This window comes from Olea europaea, chromosome 3 (genome assembly GCF_002742605.1).
Source record: "Olea europaea var. sylvestris chromosome 3, O_europaea_v1, whole genome shotgun sequence".
Classification (NCBI taxonomy): domain Eukaryota; kingdom Viridiplantae; phylum Streptophyta; class Magnoliopsida; order Lamiales; family Oleaceae; genus Olea; species Olea europaea.
Genome location: NC_036239.1, coordinates 9,009,345 through 9,027,256, shown reverse-complemented (window position 1 = coordinate 9,027,256; position 17,912 = coordinate 9,009,345). Strand labels below are relative to the sequence as shown.

Sequence of the window (17,912 nt, the reverse complement as noted above, 5' to 3'; positions counted from 1 at the left end):
TATATGGGGCAAAGGGGCGAAATACCTCTTAATGATGTACAATTTGTATAAGGTAACTATTATAACAGATGCAAGTATTCCCAGTCACTCGATGCTGGCGCATTTATCAATGTTGCCCTTCTTGCACTAAAGTTTAATTATGGATTCAGGATCAAAACTAGAAGTAGAGGGAATAATGCCGTCAAAGTGACACAATTCTTTTTCAGTATGGATGATAAAAGAAAAGTAATCAAATTTTCATCTCAAGTTCCTTTCTCAGTGGCTGCACTGGTGCATCCAGTTTTTTTGTTTTCCATTACAATGTGATACCAATATAAGTTGAGGTATTTTTATGCAGTGTACTTCTTTCAATTTTGGAACCTCAGATGCAATTACCTCCTGATATTGATCATTGCAAGTTTTCTGGTCCTGAGACTCTGGAGCAACAATCATTTGCTGTTCTGCCTCCTGCCTCTCGTAATGGACTGGCCTCTTCAAGATCAAATAGCCAAGATGACTCTGATGGGAAAGTTGATGTTGCTGATAATAATGGTAAAGTGGATATTCCTGAGGATGTGAGTCTTCTCTTTGCTCCACCAGAACTCAATAGAATGTCTCTTACACATGTTCGTGGAAGCCCAGACATGAAGAGATCAGAATCAAGCTGCTTCAGTGCCAGTCCAGAAGTGAACCATGTTGTTCAGAAAGATTTATGCAAGAAAATTCCAAATGACGTGGCATTAGATGCTGCTCAGGGATTATTTTCTAATTTACTGGGTGATTATTCACAACTTATGAATTATCGGGATTGTGAGCTGAGGGCTTCTGAGTTCAGGCGTTTAGCTCTCGATTTGCACTCCCAGAATGAGATCACCGTGGAGAGTCATGATGCAGCTATAGATGCGCTGCTTTTGGCAGCAGAGTGTTATATTAATCCATGCTTTATAATGTCTTTTAAGAACATCTCTTCAGATGTGGAAAAAAATCGCACTAAAAGGACCAATGAGGATCATGAACTTGCTGAGAACAGGTGGATTTTAAAACAAAATGATAATGACTTGAAAATCGTAGCTGATATTGAAAGGAAAAGAGATAGAACAGTTCTTGAAATCCTGATTGAGGCATCCCAGTTAGAAAGGAAATATCACACAGGGGCAGTGGAAGGGCTCTCTGCATCATATGTTGAAGCGAGTGAAGACATTATAAATTTATCTCAGCAGGACATTCTTTCTGCAGATGCCATTACCTTGCTCCGGCAGAATCAAGAACTTTTGTGCAATTTCTTGGTTCAGCGTTTGCAGGGGAATTTCAATGGAGATCAACATTCAATGCATGAGATTCTGATGCAGTGTCTTCTGTTTTTGTTGCATTCAGCAACTAAATTAATCTGTCCCCCTGAGCATGTAGTTGATATAATATTGAAGTCTGCTGAATCCTTCAATAGGCAGCTGAAATTGTTTTATTGCGAATTCAAGGAAGGTGATTCACAGTTGAGCCAGTGTAAGCTGCATGAGGTGCAACGCTTCTGGATTCTTCTCAATAGATTAGTAATTGCTTCAAGTGGTTGTGATGAGGGATCTGACCTTTCAATTAATGTTAGAAATGGTTTTAGGCTTTCAAATTTAATTCCTCCTTCAGCCTGGCTGCAGAAAATACCTGCCATTTCTTCATCTGCTTTTCCTCTTGTAAGGTTTTTCAGTTGGATGGCAGTTTCTCGTAATGCTAAACAATATCTGAAGGATCGACTCTTCCTTGTTTCAGATTTGTCACAATTGACATATCTTCTATCAATATTTTCAGATGAGCTCTCTCTAGTTGATAACATCATTGGGCAAAAAGATATGAACAAGACGATTGAAGAATTTTCTGTCAAGCAGGATATTGATGTTGGGAGTGAAGGCAAATTTCTTGGCCACCATGATAGACAACAATCTTTTCATGCTTTATATCCTGATGTTAGTAAATTCTTTCCCAATTTAAAGAAAGAATTTGAAGGTTTTGGTGAAACCATATTGGAGGCTGTTGGTTTACAGTTGAAGTCTCTTTCTCCAACTGCTGTTCCAGAACTGATGTGTTGGTTTTCTGACTTATGTTCATGGCCATTTGTTCAAAATGAGAAGCCCCAACTCTTATCTCAAAACAAATCTGACTATTTCAAAGGTTTTGTTGCTAAGAATGCAAAAGCTATAGTTTTATACATGCTTGAAGCCATTGTAGCTGAGCATATGGAAGCAATGCTACCAGAAATACCCAGAGTTGTGCAGGTGCTTGGGTCTCTATGCAGGACATCATACTGTGATGTGTCATTTCTTGACTCCATATTAAGTTTGGTAAAGCCAATCATCTCATATTCCTTAAGAAAGGTGGCTGATGAGGAAAAGTTGTTGATTCATGATTCGTGCCTTAATTTTGAATCTCTATGCTTTGGTGAACTTTTTGATAATATTAGATATGTTGATGAGAATCGAAGGACTTCGACAGAGAAAGGAAGCTGCCGGGCACTTACAATTTTTATTTTAGCTTCCATTTTTGGTGATTTATCCTTTCATCGCAAATTAGAAGTATTGCAGTCCACCATGTTATGGGCTGATTTCGCTTCCTATGAGCGGACAAGTTCTTTACATGATTATATTTGTGCATATCAGGTTCTCATGGAAAACTGTAAAGATCTACTTATTGGTACTTTGAGAGTCCGTGGTGCCATTCCGCTTAAAATGTCCCTATGTTCTGACTCTAGTTCTGGTACCGTTGATGATCTCTCCAGGTCATCCTCTGGGTTTCTAAGTGATATATGCAACACTTTGTCTTCTACTGAGGTATCAGAGATGCATCAAGGCAACACTGATACAGCTACTGATGCCAGTCAAAACATTCAATTGACTTTGGAGGAAATAAATAGTTTTTCTAAAGATTTAGAGGCCCTCATTTCAAAACTCAATCCGACTATCGATCAATGCTGGAAAATCCATCATAATTTGGCGAAGAAATTGGTACTCACATCTGCTGAGTGTTTTTTCTACTTAAGATGTTTATGTTTTGTTGCAGAGGAAGTGTCTGCTTTTTCAGGGGTTGAGAAGCTTTTTCAAAGCAATAATTTTTATGAGTTCCCAGAATTTTGGAGAACCAGTCTTAAAGGACTTTCTGAAATGATCCTTGTGCTACAGAAGAAAAACTGTTGGGAGGTAGCATCTGCAATGCTTGACTCACTTCTTGGACTGCCTCGGTGGTTGTGTTTGGATAATGTGATTGGCGACATATGTATGGCAATTAAGAACTTCTCTAAGAGTGCACCAAAGATTGCTTGGAGGCTGCAGGCAGATAAGTTATTATCACTGTTATTAGGAAGAGGTATCCATAATCTTCATGAAAGTGAAGTTCCTCTGATTGATTTGTTCTCTGGCATGATTGGCCATCCTGAGCCTGAACAACGATATATTGCACTAAAGCACTTGGGAAGACTTGTTGGCCAAGATGTAGAGGGTGGGCGAGTGTTGTCTTCGACAACTGACAAAGTAACAGCTTCATCAGACTTACTTATTTCTGCTTCTGAGCCAATTTTATCTGCTTTAGTTTCGGCTACCTGGGATCAGATTGCTTTAATGGCATCATCTGATGCATCGTTGCTCTTGAAAACCCATGCAACAGCTCTTCTTATAGCCTATATACCATTTACTGAGAGGCAAAAATTACAGTCCTTTCTTGCAGCAGTTGACAGTATTCTTCAGTGTTTAACGACTCTTGCAGAACTGCCATGTGATGGCCCATTAACGCAGTTCTCTTTGGCGCTGATTGCCAGTGTTTGCCTTTATTCACCAGTTGAAGATCTCTCTCTCATTCCTGAAAGTATTTGGAGAAATATTGAAACTTTTGGGTTGTCTGGAAATGGTAAATTCTAGTGGTTCACTATCAATAAAGTCGTATAATTGTAAATTGCCTAAACGTAATAATCTCAGAGTACCCTTTTTTATTGTGTTTTTAGATAGGTATTGCACTGGAATCGAGAAAAAGGCTTGTGAGGCTTTATGTAAACTGAAAACTGATGGAGATGAGGCTAAACAGGTAGGTGACTTAAAAGTTTTAAATGTATCTCTCTGTAAGAAAGATGATGTATTACATATCAACGCTGAATAATCCTTATTTTGGTTTCACAACAGCATGAATTCTTTATGCATGTGGATACCTGGTCATGGTTTGATTATGTATTTCTGATGTAGATACTGAAGGAAGTACTCTCTTCAAGTTCTTCAAAACAGCAAGATCCAGATTTCGTAGCGACACGTGAATCAATTCTTCAGGTAATGAACATAAAGCTGCTAAACCTGCTGTTTATTGATTATTCTAGTCATACTCCTCTTAGTTCCTCTACATCATCCATTCAAATGCTTTATTTTTTCAACCTGTCTTTGCACAGAAAGTTCATTTTTGCTGCTGATACAACATATCGGTTTCAGAAAGATAGAAATTATTCAACGCACATAGTATAGGAGGAAAGCTGTGTGGATTTCATCATAACTGCTTGTCTGATTTCTAATATAAAGCTTGGATTCAAAAATTAATTGGGAACAACCAGCTGTACAGAAAATCTCCCAAATAGTTCTTTAATGTGGATAAGCTCTTTTTTCTACTTTGTCTTTACTCCAGGAAAACTGGCTTGTATTAAAAGATCTAGGGTTAGAGAACTTGGCTGTGTTAGAATTGTAAACCCCCTATTCTGCTGTTATTTATCCAGTCATTATGGTCAAACATCACTTCCTAGGGAAATCTTGTTCACTTACCATTAAACAATGGTTTACTTTCTCCTGATTTAGAGCATGTTCGGGAAGTGTTTATAAACGGTTTAAATTGTATATAGATAGATATGAGTGATGGGTAATTGGGTAGTACCTATGGATCCCTTGAAATGTGTGGATAAAAGTATCTCGAGCATTTGTAAACATGAGCCAAACATAGGCTTAGTTCTCCGGCACACATTGTAGTCTCAACGGGAGCTTCTAATAGTATGTCTAGATTGAATTCATATCCAACATATACAAAGACCTGTGTACTAAAGTCGTAAGATGTGTTAACTGCATAATTACTTAGAGGTCGACATCAACTATATAGTTGAATAAATATCGGTTATAGTAAATCATAGTTTGGTTGTCCTTGTATTTGATGAGTATCTCTGTTATATGGGGTACCTCTGTTTCTGAAGGAAAGTGAAGGGTAGAAGACTAGTTCATGCTTGTGCATAGAGGAAAAGAAAGATCCAAGGTTAGGTACTGTGTCTTAGAATACCTAGAGCTAGTTCTAAGTCGGGTGATACTGAATTCTAAACAATTTTCGTGGTGACAATTAATTTATTTCCAGCGCAGACAAACAGCACTATCTATTATGCCGAAATTTGGGGGCTGGTGCCAATGTAAATTTCTATTCCTTAAATGATTAAGTATGCTCCTTCCTTTAATTTTGTATGCCTAGTACTAGCTAATATTTTGAACCCTAAATCATTGGAAAATGTCATTTCACATGAACTAGGGGATTGCCTACTGTACTTGTGAAGTATTTTTATCATGATTTCATTGTCAACAATATTACATAATCTAAAAGTTCAAATTAATCTCTTTTATTTAGTTGAGAGAAACTGATGCATCAGAATCCTAATAGAATAAATAACACCGGCATAAAAAAATTGTGATACCAAGAGGGAATGCAGTGGTTACATGTTAATTTCAGATGCAATGCAGGTTACGTGTTAATTTCCTTTTTCATTGGTTTTCAGGTTATTGCCAATTTAACGTCTACCCAATCATATTTGGAATTTTTTGCCAAGGAAGTTGATAAAAAGGAGATGGTGAATCCTGGCAGCCTTATGAAATTCTCCATTAACTTGAGCAGCTTAATCTAGTATAATTAATCATATTCTTTTTCTTTAGGAATTAGAAGAAGCAGAATTGGAAATGGAACTTCTTCAGAAAGAATGCCCACAACCCGATACATCTTCTGATTTCCAAGATTGGCGTCAGATACCATTTTTATCCAGTAATGATATATTTCACTCTTATATAACTGCATTCATTAGATGTAATTTTTTATGAATATGGAAACTAATTTGAAATAGAATGTTGTCATTTTGATCAGGTTGAAAATTTACATCCTGCATTGTTATAGATCAGAGCGCGTATATTGTCCTGGTGATATTTTTGTTGAAGATAGAATTTAAATTAATATATGTGGTCCTTCTTTAACAATTTAAGCTTTTAGATGAGATGGTTACATTGGACCAACCAAACAGAATATTTGCTTCAAGTCTACCGCATCCCATTTATTAAATATTGTTCATGTGTTAGGCTTTAATGGGGAAAAAATAAAAATAAAAAATAAAATAAAAAAAGGAAACATGGAGGGTGCACGTTGAAGATTAAAGAATACATGTGGCTCCTCTATCAACTTTTTTATATGAGATGGTTACAATTTTACCACCAATTTTTTTATTGTAAGATTATATCTTTTCCGTATTTGTGTTCATAACAAATGCTTATTCTCTGCAGCTTATACTGAGTATGATAGCCGTGTGCAGCAAATCAAGGATGGAATCACATCCCTGTACGTACACAATTTAGTCTTTTTGTAACAATTGATCATAATTGCATCTCTTATGCAAGAGGACAAGCAAAAATCCGGTAATTAATGATGATTAACACTACTCCATGCACTGATCAATCAGTAAATCACTTCGACAAACACAGTATGTACTTGGATTCACCATTTTGGCTGTAGCAACCAAGAATGCCTCATGATTAACATATCAATTATTTGAGGCTTTAGTATTTGTGTTGGTTATATGCCTAATATTTGATAACCTCCTCTTGGAAGTTGTACTGAATCACAAGGATTTAGCATTTGAAAGCATGGTATAGAAATACAACTTCATTCCTTGACTTTAAGCTTTAACCCACAACAAATACCTTAAATCAACAAAACAAGAATTGCAAATTTAGCTCCTATTTGGCCTCCATTCTTTAAATCTCATTTTTTCTCACACTCATTTCAATCACACATTTAATGGGACCCACAGCTTTTACTAACTTTTCAACTACACATTTCGCCAACTTTTATTAAAATCCACTAAAAATCTAATTTTTATCCAAACCAAACGGGGGCCTAGTTCCACTTCAAAATTATTTTGCAAAGTGTGTAAAATTGTTACTATCCCGTGATCAGAGGGAAAAGGGCGATCCCTGGTGTCTGCACCATTCCCCCGAACTCAAAATGTGAAAAAAATATAAGAGACTCTACAGGTCCTTCAATGTTCTGTGCTGCTAGAGCCGATTATGAATAGAGAGAATCATCTGCATGTCATAGCTAAGAAAACACATGTTGGGGTGTTTTGCTAGTACATACCTGACCTGGACTTACATGAATTATGTGCTGTTCCAATGTTCTTCAACATGTGTACATCTAATAAGATATTAGTACAGAACCCTTGATATGTTAGGCCCTAGTGATTTATCAATGTTGAAATATCAGACTCTCAGATCTACAATGTTTTGAAAAATGTTTAGGATATCAATTGGATGATTATGTACTGTTTTTAACCTCCTCGCACGAGGCGCATATTCAGATAGGAGAGGGTGATCAGAGCAGGTGAAAGTTGGCATGGAATGGTATTTTTCAGTTCACACTTATTTTAGATCCATATTGGGACTGGCGGAGAGTTCATTTCCCTGGAAGATGGTGTGGCAATGTAAATGCTTCCATGAATGGCTTTTTTATTATGGACGGTTGTGAGGGGGCAGACGTTAATAGTGGATAATCTTCGAAGAAAAGTTTTTTATGTTACTGAATGGTATATGTATAAGAGAGATGGGAAACGATTGATCATTTGTTTATCCATTGTGATGATGTTTGGTGGTTGTGCAACGATATTCTAGCTTCCCAACATGGGTGTTGCCTAGGTGCATAGAAAGACGTGTTGCGGGCATGGAGGAGAAAATTTCAATACAAGAATAGTAGGCTTGCATGAAATCTTATTACGAAATGCATTGTATGGTGTGTATGGAGAGAAACGAATAGTCGCTGTTTCAAAGACCAAACAAAAACAACAGAACATATTAGAGAATTGTTTTATATAATTTTGTATACTTGGTTTAATGCTGTGGCCACTAATCACATAAAAGGGCTGTCAAATTTTATGTCTTTTCTTTCTTGTTTAAATTGATAATACAACTTCCATGTATTATCTATTGATTAATAAAATTACTCGATTACTTATCCAAAAAAAAAAAAAAGTTTAGGATATCAAGAATTATTTATTATCTCTCCAATATTCTTAGTTAATGTACTTTCTGATTCATATTGCTAGTGTTGGAATATCCTGAATGATCATTTTTCTTTTACAACAACATTTTTACCAGGGAAAGGGAGAAACTTAAAAAGGAAATTGTAGCTCGCAGGCAACAAAAGCTACTTGTCAGGCGCGCCCGCCAACAATTTTTAGAAGAGGCTACTGTAAGAGAAGCAGAACTACTTCAAAAACTTGATAGGTTTGTGTCCCTATATTCTGGATCATTTTATTTCTTCATTGTAGCGTTCCTTTATGTCCTTCAAATTAGTGAATGGCCTGCTATTGGTGTATCAGCGAGAGGACAAGTGAAGTAGAAAGGGAGCTTGAGAGACAGCGGTTGCTGGAACTTGAGCGTGCAAAAACCAGAGAGTTGCGGCACAATCTTGATATGGAGAAAGAGAAGCAAAATCAGGCAAGGCCTAGATAATATTCTAATGTTCACACGATGATCATGCGTAGAAGTGGATGTGGTTTGCAATAATTTTCTCCCGTTTTTTAAGATTGTACACATGGTCAACAGTTCACTTTACCTAATACCAGCTGCGATTCTAAAACTTGAACTTGAAATGTCACTGCATCCATTTTCCTTCGATGTATTTGTTCCAAAAAATTATATAAGATCTGGATTTCTTGATTCTCATATAAACAATGCATAGTTTTTCTTCTCAAGAATAGCGCTTTGAAACTTATAAATAATATTCTTCTAGCTTTAAAGTATGTTTGGGAAGTGTTTATAAATTGTTTATATTATAAATAAATAGAAATGAGTGGTGGATAAGACAGTAGTAGTTATGGATTCTTCGAACTGCATGGATAAAAGTGACTTGATTGTTTATAAACATGAGCCAAACATAGCTTAGTTTCAACTTGCAAGGATCTTGAAGATTTGTATTCTGATAGAATAGCTTCCATAAAAATTGAACTATTTGGATTGATTGTGTGAGTTGGTGGTGCTTTAGTAGGTCTGGTCACGTCTAGTTGGCATTTGTCATATCAATACTAGTACTTTGTTTAAAATGAATCCTAGCAAAGAAAAATGTTTTATTTGATGTCATTTGCATTTGAATTAATTTCGTCCGAAATGAGTGCTGATTATAAATGCAAGTTCAGAAATATATTTGTTATTACTTGAACAGGATGGTCAAATGAAGCTGCATGTAAATAAATCATTGTGCTTTTAGTAGTAGGTTTGATGACAAGCAGCCTTCTGCCAATCTCGATGAATTATAAAAACTGGTCCAACTTCTTAAGACAAATTAACTAATACAGTTTGTAAGACTCTATGATCAATCTACTTTTATCAGCTACTCTTCTGATCATAACTAAATTGTTATTTGTATCACCACTCAGAAGTCCATCATGTGAGACCAGGCATAGCTCAAGTGGTACGAGTGAAGCCTTATAAGGTCATTGACCTTGGTACCAGACTCTAATAGGGAGGGCAAGGTTTCCAAAAAAAAAAAAAAAAAAAAAAAAAAAAAAAAATAAAAAGGGGGCCTTTAAAAAGATAAAAAAAAAGGATTAAAAACGGAGTCCTATTAAGTGAGGCCTTCTGTGGATTATGTTTTCTCTTTTGAGATTCAGACAATTTGTCTGAGTTGCAATCTGAGTTAGACCATGATGGGCTTTTCTTGTACACACTTCCTCGTTTCCTTAATTGCACCGCTTTGTATTTAGCCCACTTCTCTAAAATTGAGTTTCCTATTTATCTACGTAAAAAGGAAATTGTACTATTAAAATCATAAACTTGATCTCCTGCGCTTTTAGCTAACATGGAAATCTTCGTGTAGAGAGAACTCCAGCGGGAACTTGAGCAAGTAGAGTCTGGGATGCGACCATCAAGGAGAGAATTTTCATCCGCCACTCATAGTAGGTGAGTATGAAAGATATCTAGAATGTATCATGATTCAAAACATTCAACACTCTACTAACTAGTTGATCTGTTTAAATTTTTAAGAGGACTTTACTTGTTACAAGTTTGAATCTACATGGTCTGAAACACATTCCTTGCTGAAAGAGCAATTACTATGTAGTTAAAACTGGATGTTGTACCTCTGTTTCAAGTTGAATGTTCTAGATCATTTACATGATATTCGAAAGTAATTATTATCTTGTCAATATAAATTCTTCTTAAATTGACTTTTGTGTCATAAAGTGTCTATCTTGTGAAGAATTTTGTGAGTGAAAATGGAATCATATCTCTAATTTGACCCAGCCAAGGAAATGAAAAAGCACGCATTTTCTGAAGTACCTTGACTTGTAATCTCTGTTGCACGGACACTTCCTCTAGGATTAGGGCAGGGCTAGCCCAAATTATTTTGAAGGGAAATTTATTTTTTTTAGCTAAAAAAATGATGATTTTTATTTTTATTTTTATTTTTTTATTTTTTTATAGCCCAATAGAAATTTTTTTTAGTCCCTCTGACTAGGGTAGCGTGTTGGATACATGTTGGATACCAACACTCCTTGAACACTTTACCATAATCGTTTTTCGTTTTTATTATAAATATTATATATTTTTAACTCTAAATTATTAGTAAATAACGAATAGGTACTCATTTAAAAGATTTCAACAAGAAAAATTAATAACAAAAATATAAAACTAAATTATAATATATAAATGAAGAATTTTAATGAATTTAATTAACGTGTTGGCAACAATTCATGTTAGTACTTTTTTGAAAAATTGCGTGTCAACATATTCGATAGTGTCATATCGAACACACGTGTTCGTGTCGGTGTATCATAGCTTGTAACTAAAATTTAAAAAATGGTATTCTAAGACTTAAATGATCCTTCAAAAGGTTTGTGCATCATGACTGGCTTTTCTTGGTATAATACTTTTGTGACACTTTTAATTATTTAAGCAAATCCTAAATGCTTCTCCCTCATTTGGTGTTCACGGTATGCTCTTAAATATGGAGTTAATGCTGTTTGCAGGTGTTATATATAGTATACAATAAGATTCTTTTAATAGACCTTGGATACTAGCCAATTGATTACATAATAAATTCAGACTTCTCGTGAGCTCAATGAACTCTCTCACCCAACAAGTGGAGATAAAAATGGAAAAAATAAGGAAGTACTCGAAACATTATTCAGCTACTGGTGTGTTCTAAGGTTGAGGTAAGGATTTCCATACGTGACAAGTGGCTGGTACAATTGAAGCTTATTATCTTAAATTAACGTTCCTGCACTAGGCTTAAATATGGTTGCTTAGTGGTTATCAAGTGGCATGTTGATGGGTGTTCTCCAATTATACTAACTGATGCGTGCTGTATGCATTTTAGTTGTCTTGAATTTATGAATAGGTTCATGTTATTGAAAGTTTTTGTTCTTTAAAAAAAATTCTTTAATCAACAGACCACGGGATAGGTACCGTGAAAGGGAAAATGGAAGAGCAGGTAATGAAGGCAGCTTGAGAGCAAGTACTGGCAACTTGCAGCCTGATACTGTTCCCACAAGTTCAGCCATTGGAAGCATTCCAACAGTTGTTTTATCTGGAAATAGGCAGTTTTCGGGTCAACTTCCCACTATTCTACAATCCCGTGACAGATCAGATGAATGTGGCAGCAGTTATGATGAAACTTTTGATGTAAACAAGGACCCAGGTGACACAGGTAGCATCGGCGATCCAGATGTATCCAGTCTTGAGGGTCAATCTATTGGATTTGGATCTGCCCAAAGGCAAGGTTCAAGGGGCAGCAAGACAAGGCAGGTAATTGAGCGGAGAGAACGTGGTGATGGTAGACGCGAAGGGAAATGGGAGCGCAAACACTAGTTATCTATAGCCGTTTGGCTGTGATTACCATCTTTCACACAGCTGTGTTCATGTAAAATGTATATATTGCAAGATTGTTATATTGTCTGCTTATAATGTATGTAATGTGGGGAAAAATATCCACTGTTTGAGGAATATAGGAAATATGTAGCGCAATCTTACACTAGGAATTTCAATACTTGTGCGAAGCTTAAGATGCCTTGTTAGACGACCATTTATTATTTGGAGATTCCTTGTACAAGTTTATTAAACCATGTATCAGGTTTTGTCAACTTATGATTTGGTTTATCCTATTTAAAATAATTATGTTGTAAGAGCGTGCAAGTTGCACAAAATGAATGTAGCATGAAAGTATGATCTTTACGCTTGTTCGTCAAATATACATTAAAACTCTTGATGTCACAGTTGTCGTGAAAGATATGATTATGCCAAAACTTAAGTCGGAAATTCATGTCATGAAGAAATTGGGACGAATCGACAGTATAGGCAAGATTAAGACTTCAACGTATAATCAAGACAGTACGGTAACCAGGACTACGCATTTCGTTGGCCATATTGCCAAAGCCAAAATGCAGATTAGGATATGAAAATCCGAAGGAAACTATACAAAAATGTCAAGAAGCTACCACAGTAGGAAAGTCAAGGTCTTCATATCTTTCAAGAAAATAATTAGATGTCACCTAGAATGGATAGTACCTCTCCTGATCTTCCGACGGAATGGTCTACACGCCTCGATGCTGATCAACGGCAGCTGCCAAAGCCATAAAGATGGCTGCATCCTCCACGCAAGTTACATGTCGCATGGCTAGTTGCACCAATGGCTTGCTACATTTCCCTTCCCCTTGCACTCTACAGCTCACAACAAATCCACCTACGACCGGGCTCAGTGCTGCAAAGTCTCCACTGCTCTGCGGACTTGGCACCGGAGTCGCTGCTGCTGCTGCTTCTGCTTCTGCTTCCCGGACCTGCCTGTCAGTATCTATAAAGAACTCCCCACCCTTTTCTGCATTCATCAATATCTCAGACATGAGAAGCCCATCACCTTCCTGCCCCTCCGACAAAAGGTGGAAGCGGCAGCAGACATAGTCTCTGATGCCACGTGCACGCCATGCTTCAAGCTTTCCCCATGGCTGCCAGCTCTCGGGCTGGCATGCATCTGATCGAACAATCAACCAAGCTCCTGGGTTGGACTTAGCCACCCAATCACAACCTGCTGATGGAACAAATGGAGTTGTTATGAAGGCTGCTGCAACAGCTGAGCCAGAGAGATCATGTATCTTCACCTTCCAGACCTCTCTCCCTTCTTTCCATATCCTGATATACACCGTCACCTGAACCTGCCCAGAAGGTGCTCAGGGGATCTACCTGGGATACCCTATAAATGTATACAGACACTAAAGCAATTAAATAGTGAAACTTCTACACAGTACATCGAAGGCATGCATATTGCATGAGTAGGAAACAATAAATTTCTCTTATGAAAACATGTTCAAAACTTAAAAGCGGATTTGTATACAGTACGATTTGGTTAGGTGGTCTAGCACAATATGAAGCCTTAGGCATCGTTCATGAATCAAGCCATTCTTGACATTTACTTGGCTAACAGTTTGTTCAACATAAACTATAGCTTCTAAAAGACGATATAATTTACCTACTGTGAAAACATAACATAAAGCAAGTAAATTCAATATCACCTGTCTTGACTAAACTTGCAACTGAAAATAGGCTGCTTGATGGTCCCTTGAAGTTGAACAATTTGGGGACTTAATTTAGTATAATCCTCAAACTGGAAGACATATCTTGGATCAGGGTCCAACTTCACTCTCAAATGAAGCTCTGCTCCTGGTTTCCCACTATCCTTCCTATTTTTGCCAATGCCAATCCAGCCATTGTAAAGAATAACTGGCTTTCCTTGACCCCATTCTGGACCCACTTCCAATTTGAACGTCCCAATTTGCTGCCTTTTGATACCAACACCACAATGAAAGCCCTTCCAAACTGTAAAAACCACTATCTCCAGACATGCATGAGAAGTGTAAAAACATCCAGGTGCCAACATTGCTTTCAAGTCCGACTCTTCAGGATAAAAGCTGGAGGCAATGCTGTGAGAATCAGGGTTTGTCTCAGGAGAGGATATTAAGGGAATTGGTGTTGTTTGCACAGGGAAACCGCGCAGCCGGATTTCACACACACAAGAAGAAGAGAACGCATGAATATCAGATTTTGCTGCAGTAAGAGGTGTTCCTGGAATTCTGAGTCCTAATGACCCAATTGACAACCTAATAAAAGCTTGAGGATCCATTCTTATCAGAAGTCCTTTTCCATTTGCCAAAAGCTAGTCTTCAGCAGATTCAGAAGTCTGTCACGTTAACATATGAAGATCAGGGTAGCAAGAAGTTGAATGGTAGTCAAGTTCACATCAATGGAAAATTCCGCACGATAACAAGAGCAATTTTATCTAATGCTTAAATATTCACGTCAGGAAGAATGTCGTCATGAGATAGAGAATATTTCACTTTATTAACAAGGCAACATTACGTCATAGTGAGATAACTTCGAACAGTTATCTAAAGGCGCTGAAATATTCAAATCTTGCCACAGCTGAAGTACCTTCAGAAGCAAGATTCGCAACAAAACTAGCTGAATTGGCTAAAATAGGAAAGAAGGAAAGGGCTAATGATCCTTCAATACTTAACTCATTATCTTCCAACATAAATACGAAATGCAATAAATATTTTACATACCAGCAAACTCTCAAACCAAAGTGATTTAGCACTTAATGGGGAAAGTAAATTGAGATGATTCTTATAACATGAATGAAACTTAAAGATAGTATTGAAACTACTCTTTGGGGGTCACAGAAAAAGTTGTTTGCAGTTTGCTGATAAGGGGTCCAGTCATTCATAACCTCTTTTAGTATGATTTATTATGTAATGGAGCCTATGTCAATAAATCACACCACAAATAGAAAGTCATAAATCAACAAATGAAAGTTACTACAATTTCAAAGCATTGAACTTGAATAGTGAATGAGTGAAGCCAAAGCAGATAAGAAGTGATCACTAGACTTTTCTCCAATTCATGTCAATAATCTTTTATCCTCCAGCCCAGGTTGGTATTTTATTTATGTTGCGTTATCTAGTTTTATTCAATTTTCTAAGTCAAGGGTCCATTTAAAAGAAAGATGTAATTCAGTGTTTTCCTGAACTCAAACAACAAAACACAACTTCATTTTTAGAATAGTGAAGAATGATATTTAAATTTTGAGATCATCTCGAGTTTTGACATTACAGTGAACACGATCTGGCAGAACTGAAATCATCAGAATATGCACGAAAATAATCTCTGAAGTTTAACCTAACAACAGCTCGACTATATTCTTCCTATATTGGTTTATTTTTCCATTTTATTGGTTGACCATCAAGCTTGATGGACTGGCAAATACAAAGCACAGATGGCGATATATTTTTCTACTTCGAAATTACTTATGATTAATAAAGACAACAAATTACTACAATGCCCGGCACAGCAAGTTTTTACCAAAACAACAATACTGCTTACGGCATACTTTCAAAAATTTAATGCAGTGGCAAATTTTCAGGAAGCAAATGGCAGGGTAGTAATCCCCTAGCAGCCTCTTTGTGTCTGCAATATTTCAGCAAAAGATTGAGCATTTATAGCAGCCAATTTACGAGTATTTCACTATAAAAACATGAATAGTAATAATATAAAATATTAGGAACCCTCCATCATTTTTCTCAACAAATCCTTCAATTGAAATAGTTAAATTACCTCTTTTTCACTCTTTTCATGGATAGCGTCTCTTGAGAAGCTTGTTAAATATTCTATATGTTTCGCGCGGGTTAATTCGCTAACAATTAAAAGGGATCAGACGATTGTGTAAGGGACGAAACCTCTTGAGACAAAGTCCCAAAAAGGGGTATTCTTTTATTGGCGATGAACTTTACAATTGGAAACGAAAAACAACGTGCCTCCAAGGAGCGCAAGCACACGAGTTACAGAAAGAAAAGTGTTTAAGTCTAAAAGCTAATGAAATGAAAGTTACATATTCTCTGTTCGAGAGTTTTGGATTCGGTCCTTGCTTCTACGTCCTTTCTCCCTTTTATACCTCACAGACGATCTCTTTGTGATTAACTACTCTGAAAACTGCTTGATCGTCCTATAACTACCCACTTTCTTTGTAGTGGCCATTTTGTCAAGAAACTGCTTTTTAACCGCTGTCATTATCTTTCATCGTTCAACCGCTTTCGATTGAATTCCTTGAGTTGTGGAACGTGATAGGGTTACTTTAACAACTGCCTTGATAACTGCATTTCTTGATAACCACAATGCGTTATGTTTGTTGATACCTTGGGCGACTTGAAGGTTTGGGCGAGAATAGAATAACAACTCTGGGCGACCGTATGACACTCCATTCGTTCAGATTCTGGGCGACTTGCAAACTTGGGCGATGGCGTTACTGCACTCTTGGGCCCCTTATTTGGGCCTTCATCTTGATTCGTTCGATTGGACTTCGTTCTTTGGGCTATCTGATTTGGGGATCCTCCAATTAGGCTTTATTCCTTGGGCTGTTCGATTTGGGCTGAATTTTTATGCGTCAACAATTACCCCCCAATATGGCAGAATTAATAATAAATATTGAATTTTGCCATATTCACTTCATGTTTCCAGCAACGTTCGACATTCCCAAGAATTTCAATCATTGTTTCCTTCTATAACTTGAAAAAGTGCGTCGTTTTGCAAACCCTTATAAACCCCAAACACGCCATTTCACTGCTACCAAACCACGCCTCATATTTTTGCATCTCTTTCACGATTCACTGTTTATCTTTTGCTTTCTTGTTACGTAACCCTGAAAAGTTCGTTCCTTCTCCAATGGCCGCTTCACAATCTCAAGCTAACGACTCCTTTAGTTTTGATGACTTTCAGAAACTTCTGAGTCGCCCATACATAACCCCAAGTTTTCTCGCGCCCGCCGATGTTGGACGTAATGAGTTTTACTTGGGTCCTTTCTTCAACAATGCGGAGGCAGTTGAACAGGCGGTGGTGGGTCAGCTGTTTCCTTGCACTCATGGCCCTCCTTTTCTAAACTCTCTACTGCTGGGGCCACTTCGCGAAAGAGGTATTCTCACTTGGCCTAAATCTGATGTAGCTTTTCGTAGGTGGCATGCTCGCCTGGTGGGCCATGGTCCTACTAAGGCACTTTTTGATAGCGCTAGGATTTCTGATTTGTTAGAAGTCTCTATTCGCCCCCTACTTTTGATTCAGCGCTCTTTTCGATTGCTTTAAGTTTTTGGTCCTCTGAGTACAACACCTTTATTTTTCCTCTTGGCCCCATGTCTATTACGTTAAGGGATGTTGGGGCCATGGTGAATTTACCACCTTTGGGCGATACCATTTTCCCAGGTATCTTAGTTTCTGGTGGCGCCCCACAGTTCGGTAAAAACTACACCGATTCTTATTCAAGCCTGCAGACCCTCCATAATCATTCGAGTGCTGAGCCTACCCATACTGAGCGAGTGGCCTTCCTTTTAGTTTGGCTTTGTAAATATGTGTTATGCGTGCCAAGTATAAAGCCTTCTCTGAGTTATTTACCTATAGCGCACGAATTGGCGCGTGGCAGGCCTTTGAATTTATGTTCTTTGTTTTTGGCTGCCCTTTATAGAGGTATGGCTTTTCTTCAAACTCAATTGAAGAATGGTGCATCTCCCACTGGCAGTGGACCTCTTTGGTTCACTCAACTGTGGTTGAGATCTTATTTTCCATCGCTTGGTGCTCCATCCATTTCTCGTTCTTCTGCTAGCT

General features: G+C 37.3%; 2 protein-coding genes across 3 annotated transcripts in view; one reads left to right on the top strand and one right to left on the bottom strand.

The window, feature by feature from the left end:
• The window catches only part of LOC111385283, a 32,468-nt gene extending 20,043 nt beyond the window's left edge, over positions 1-12,425 (top strand). For both annotated transcript variants that reach the window (XM_023009668.1, XM_023009674.1), the window contains 10 exons: positions 338-3,864; positions 3,959-4,038; positions 4,194-4,274; positions 5,741-5,812; positions 5,895-6,000; positions 6,510-6,564; positions 8,376-8,504; positions 8,600-8,717; positions 10,096-10,178; positions 11,669-12,425. In XM_023009668.1, the coding sequence (XP_022865436.1) occupies positions 338-3,864; positions 3,959-4,038; positions 4,194-4,274; positions 5,741-5,812; positions 5,895-6,000; positions 6,510-6,564; positions 8,376-8,504; positions 8,600-8,717; positions 10,096-10,178; positions 11,669-12,086 (4,669 nt within the window). In that variant the 3' untranslated portion in view covers positions 12,087-12,425. The remainder of the gene's footprint in view (positions 1-337; positions 3,865-3,958; positions 4,039-4,193; positions 4,275-5,740; positions 5,813-5,894; positions 6,001-6,509; positions 6,565-8,375; positions 8,505-8,599; positions 8,718-10,095; positions 10,179-11,668) is intronic.
• A 108-nt stretch (positions 12,426-12,533) lies between these two features.
• LOC111385296 overlaps positions 12,534-17,912 on the bottom strand; it is a 16,714-nt gene continuing 11,335 nt past the window's right edge. The window contains 4 exon segments of the mRNA XM_023009682.1: positions 12,534-12,826; positions 12,828-13,376; positions 13,378-13,461; positions 13,781-14,445. Of these exon segments, the coding sequence (XP_022865450.1) occupies positions 12,763-12,826; positions 12,828-13,376; positions 13,378-13,461; positions 13,781-14,388 (1,305 nt within the window). The 5' untranslated portion in view covers positions 14,389-14,445 and the 3' untranslated portion in view covers positions 12,534-12,762.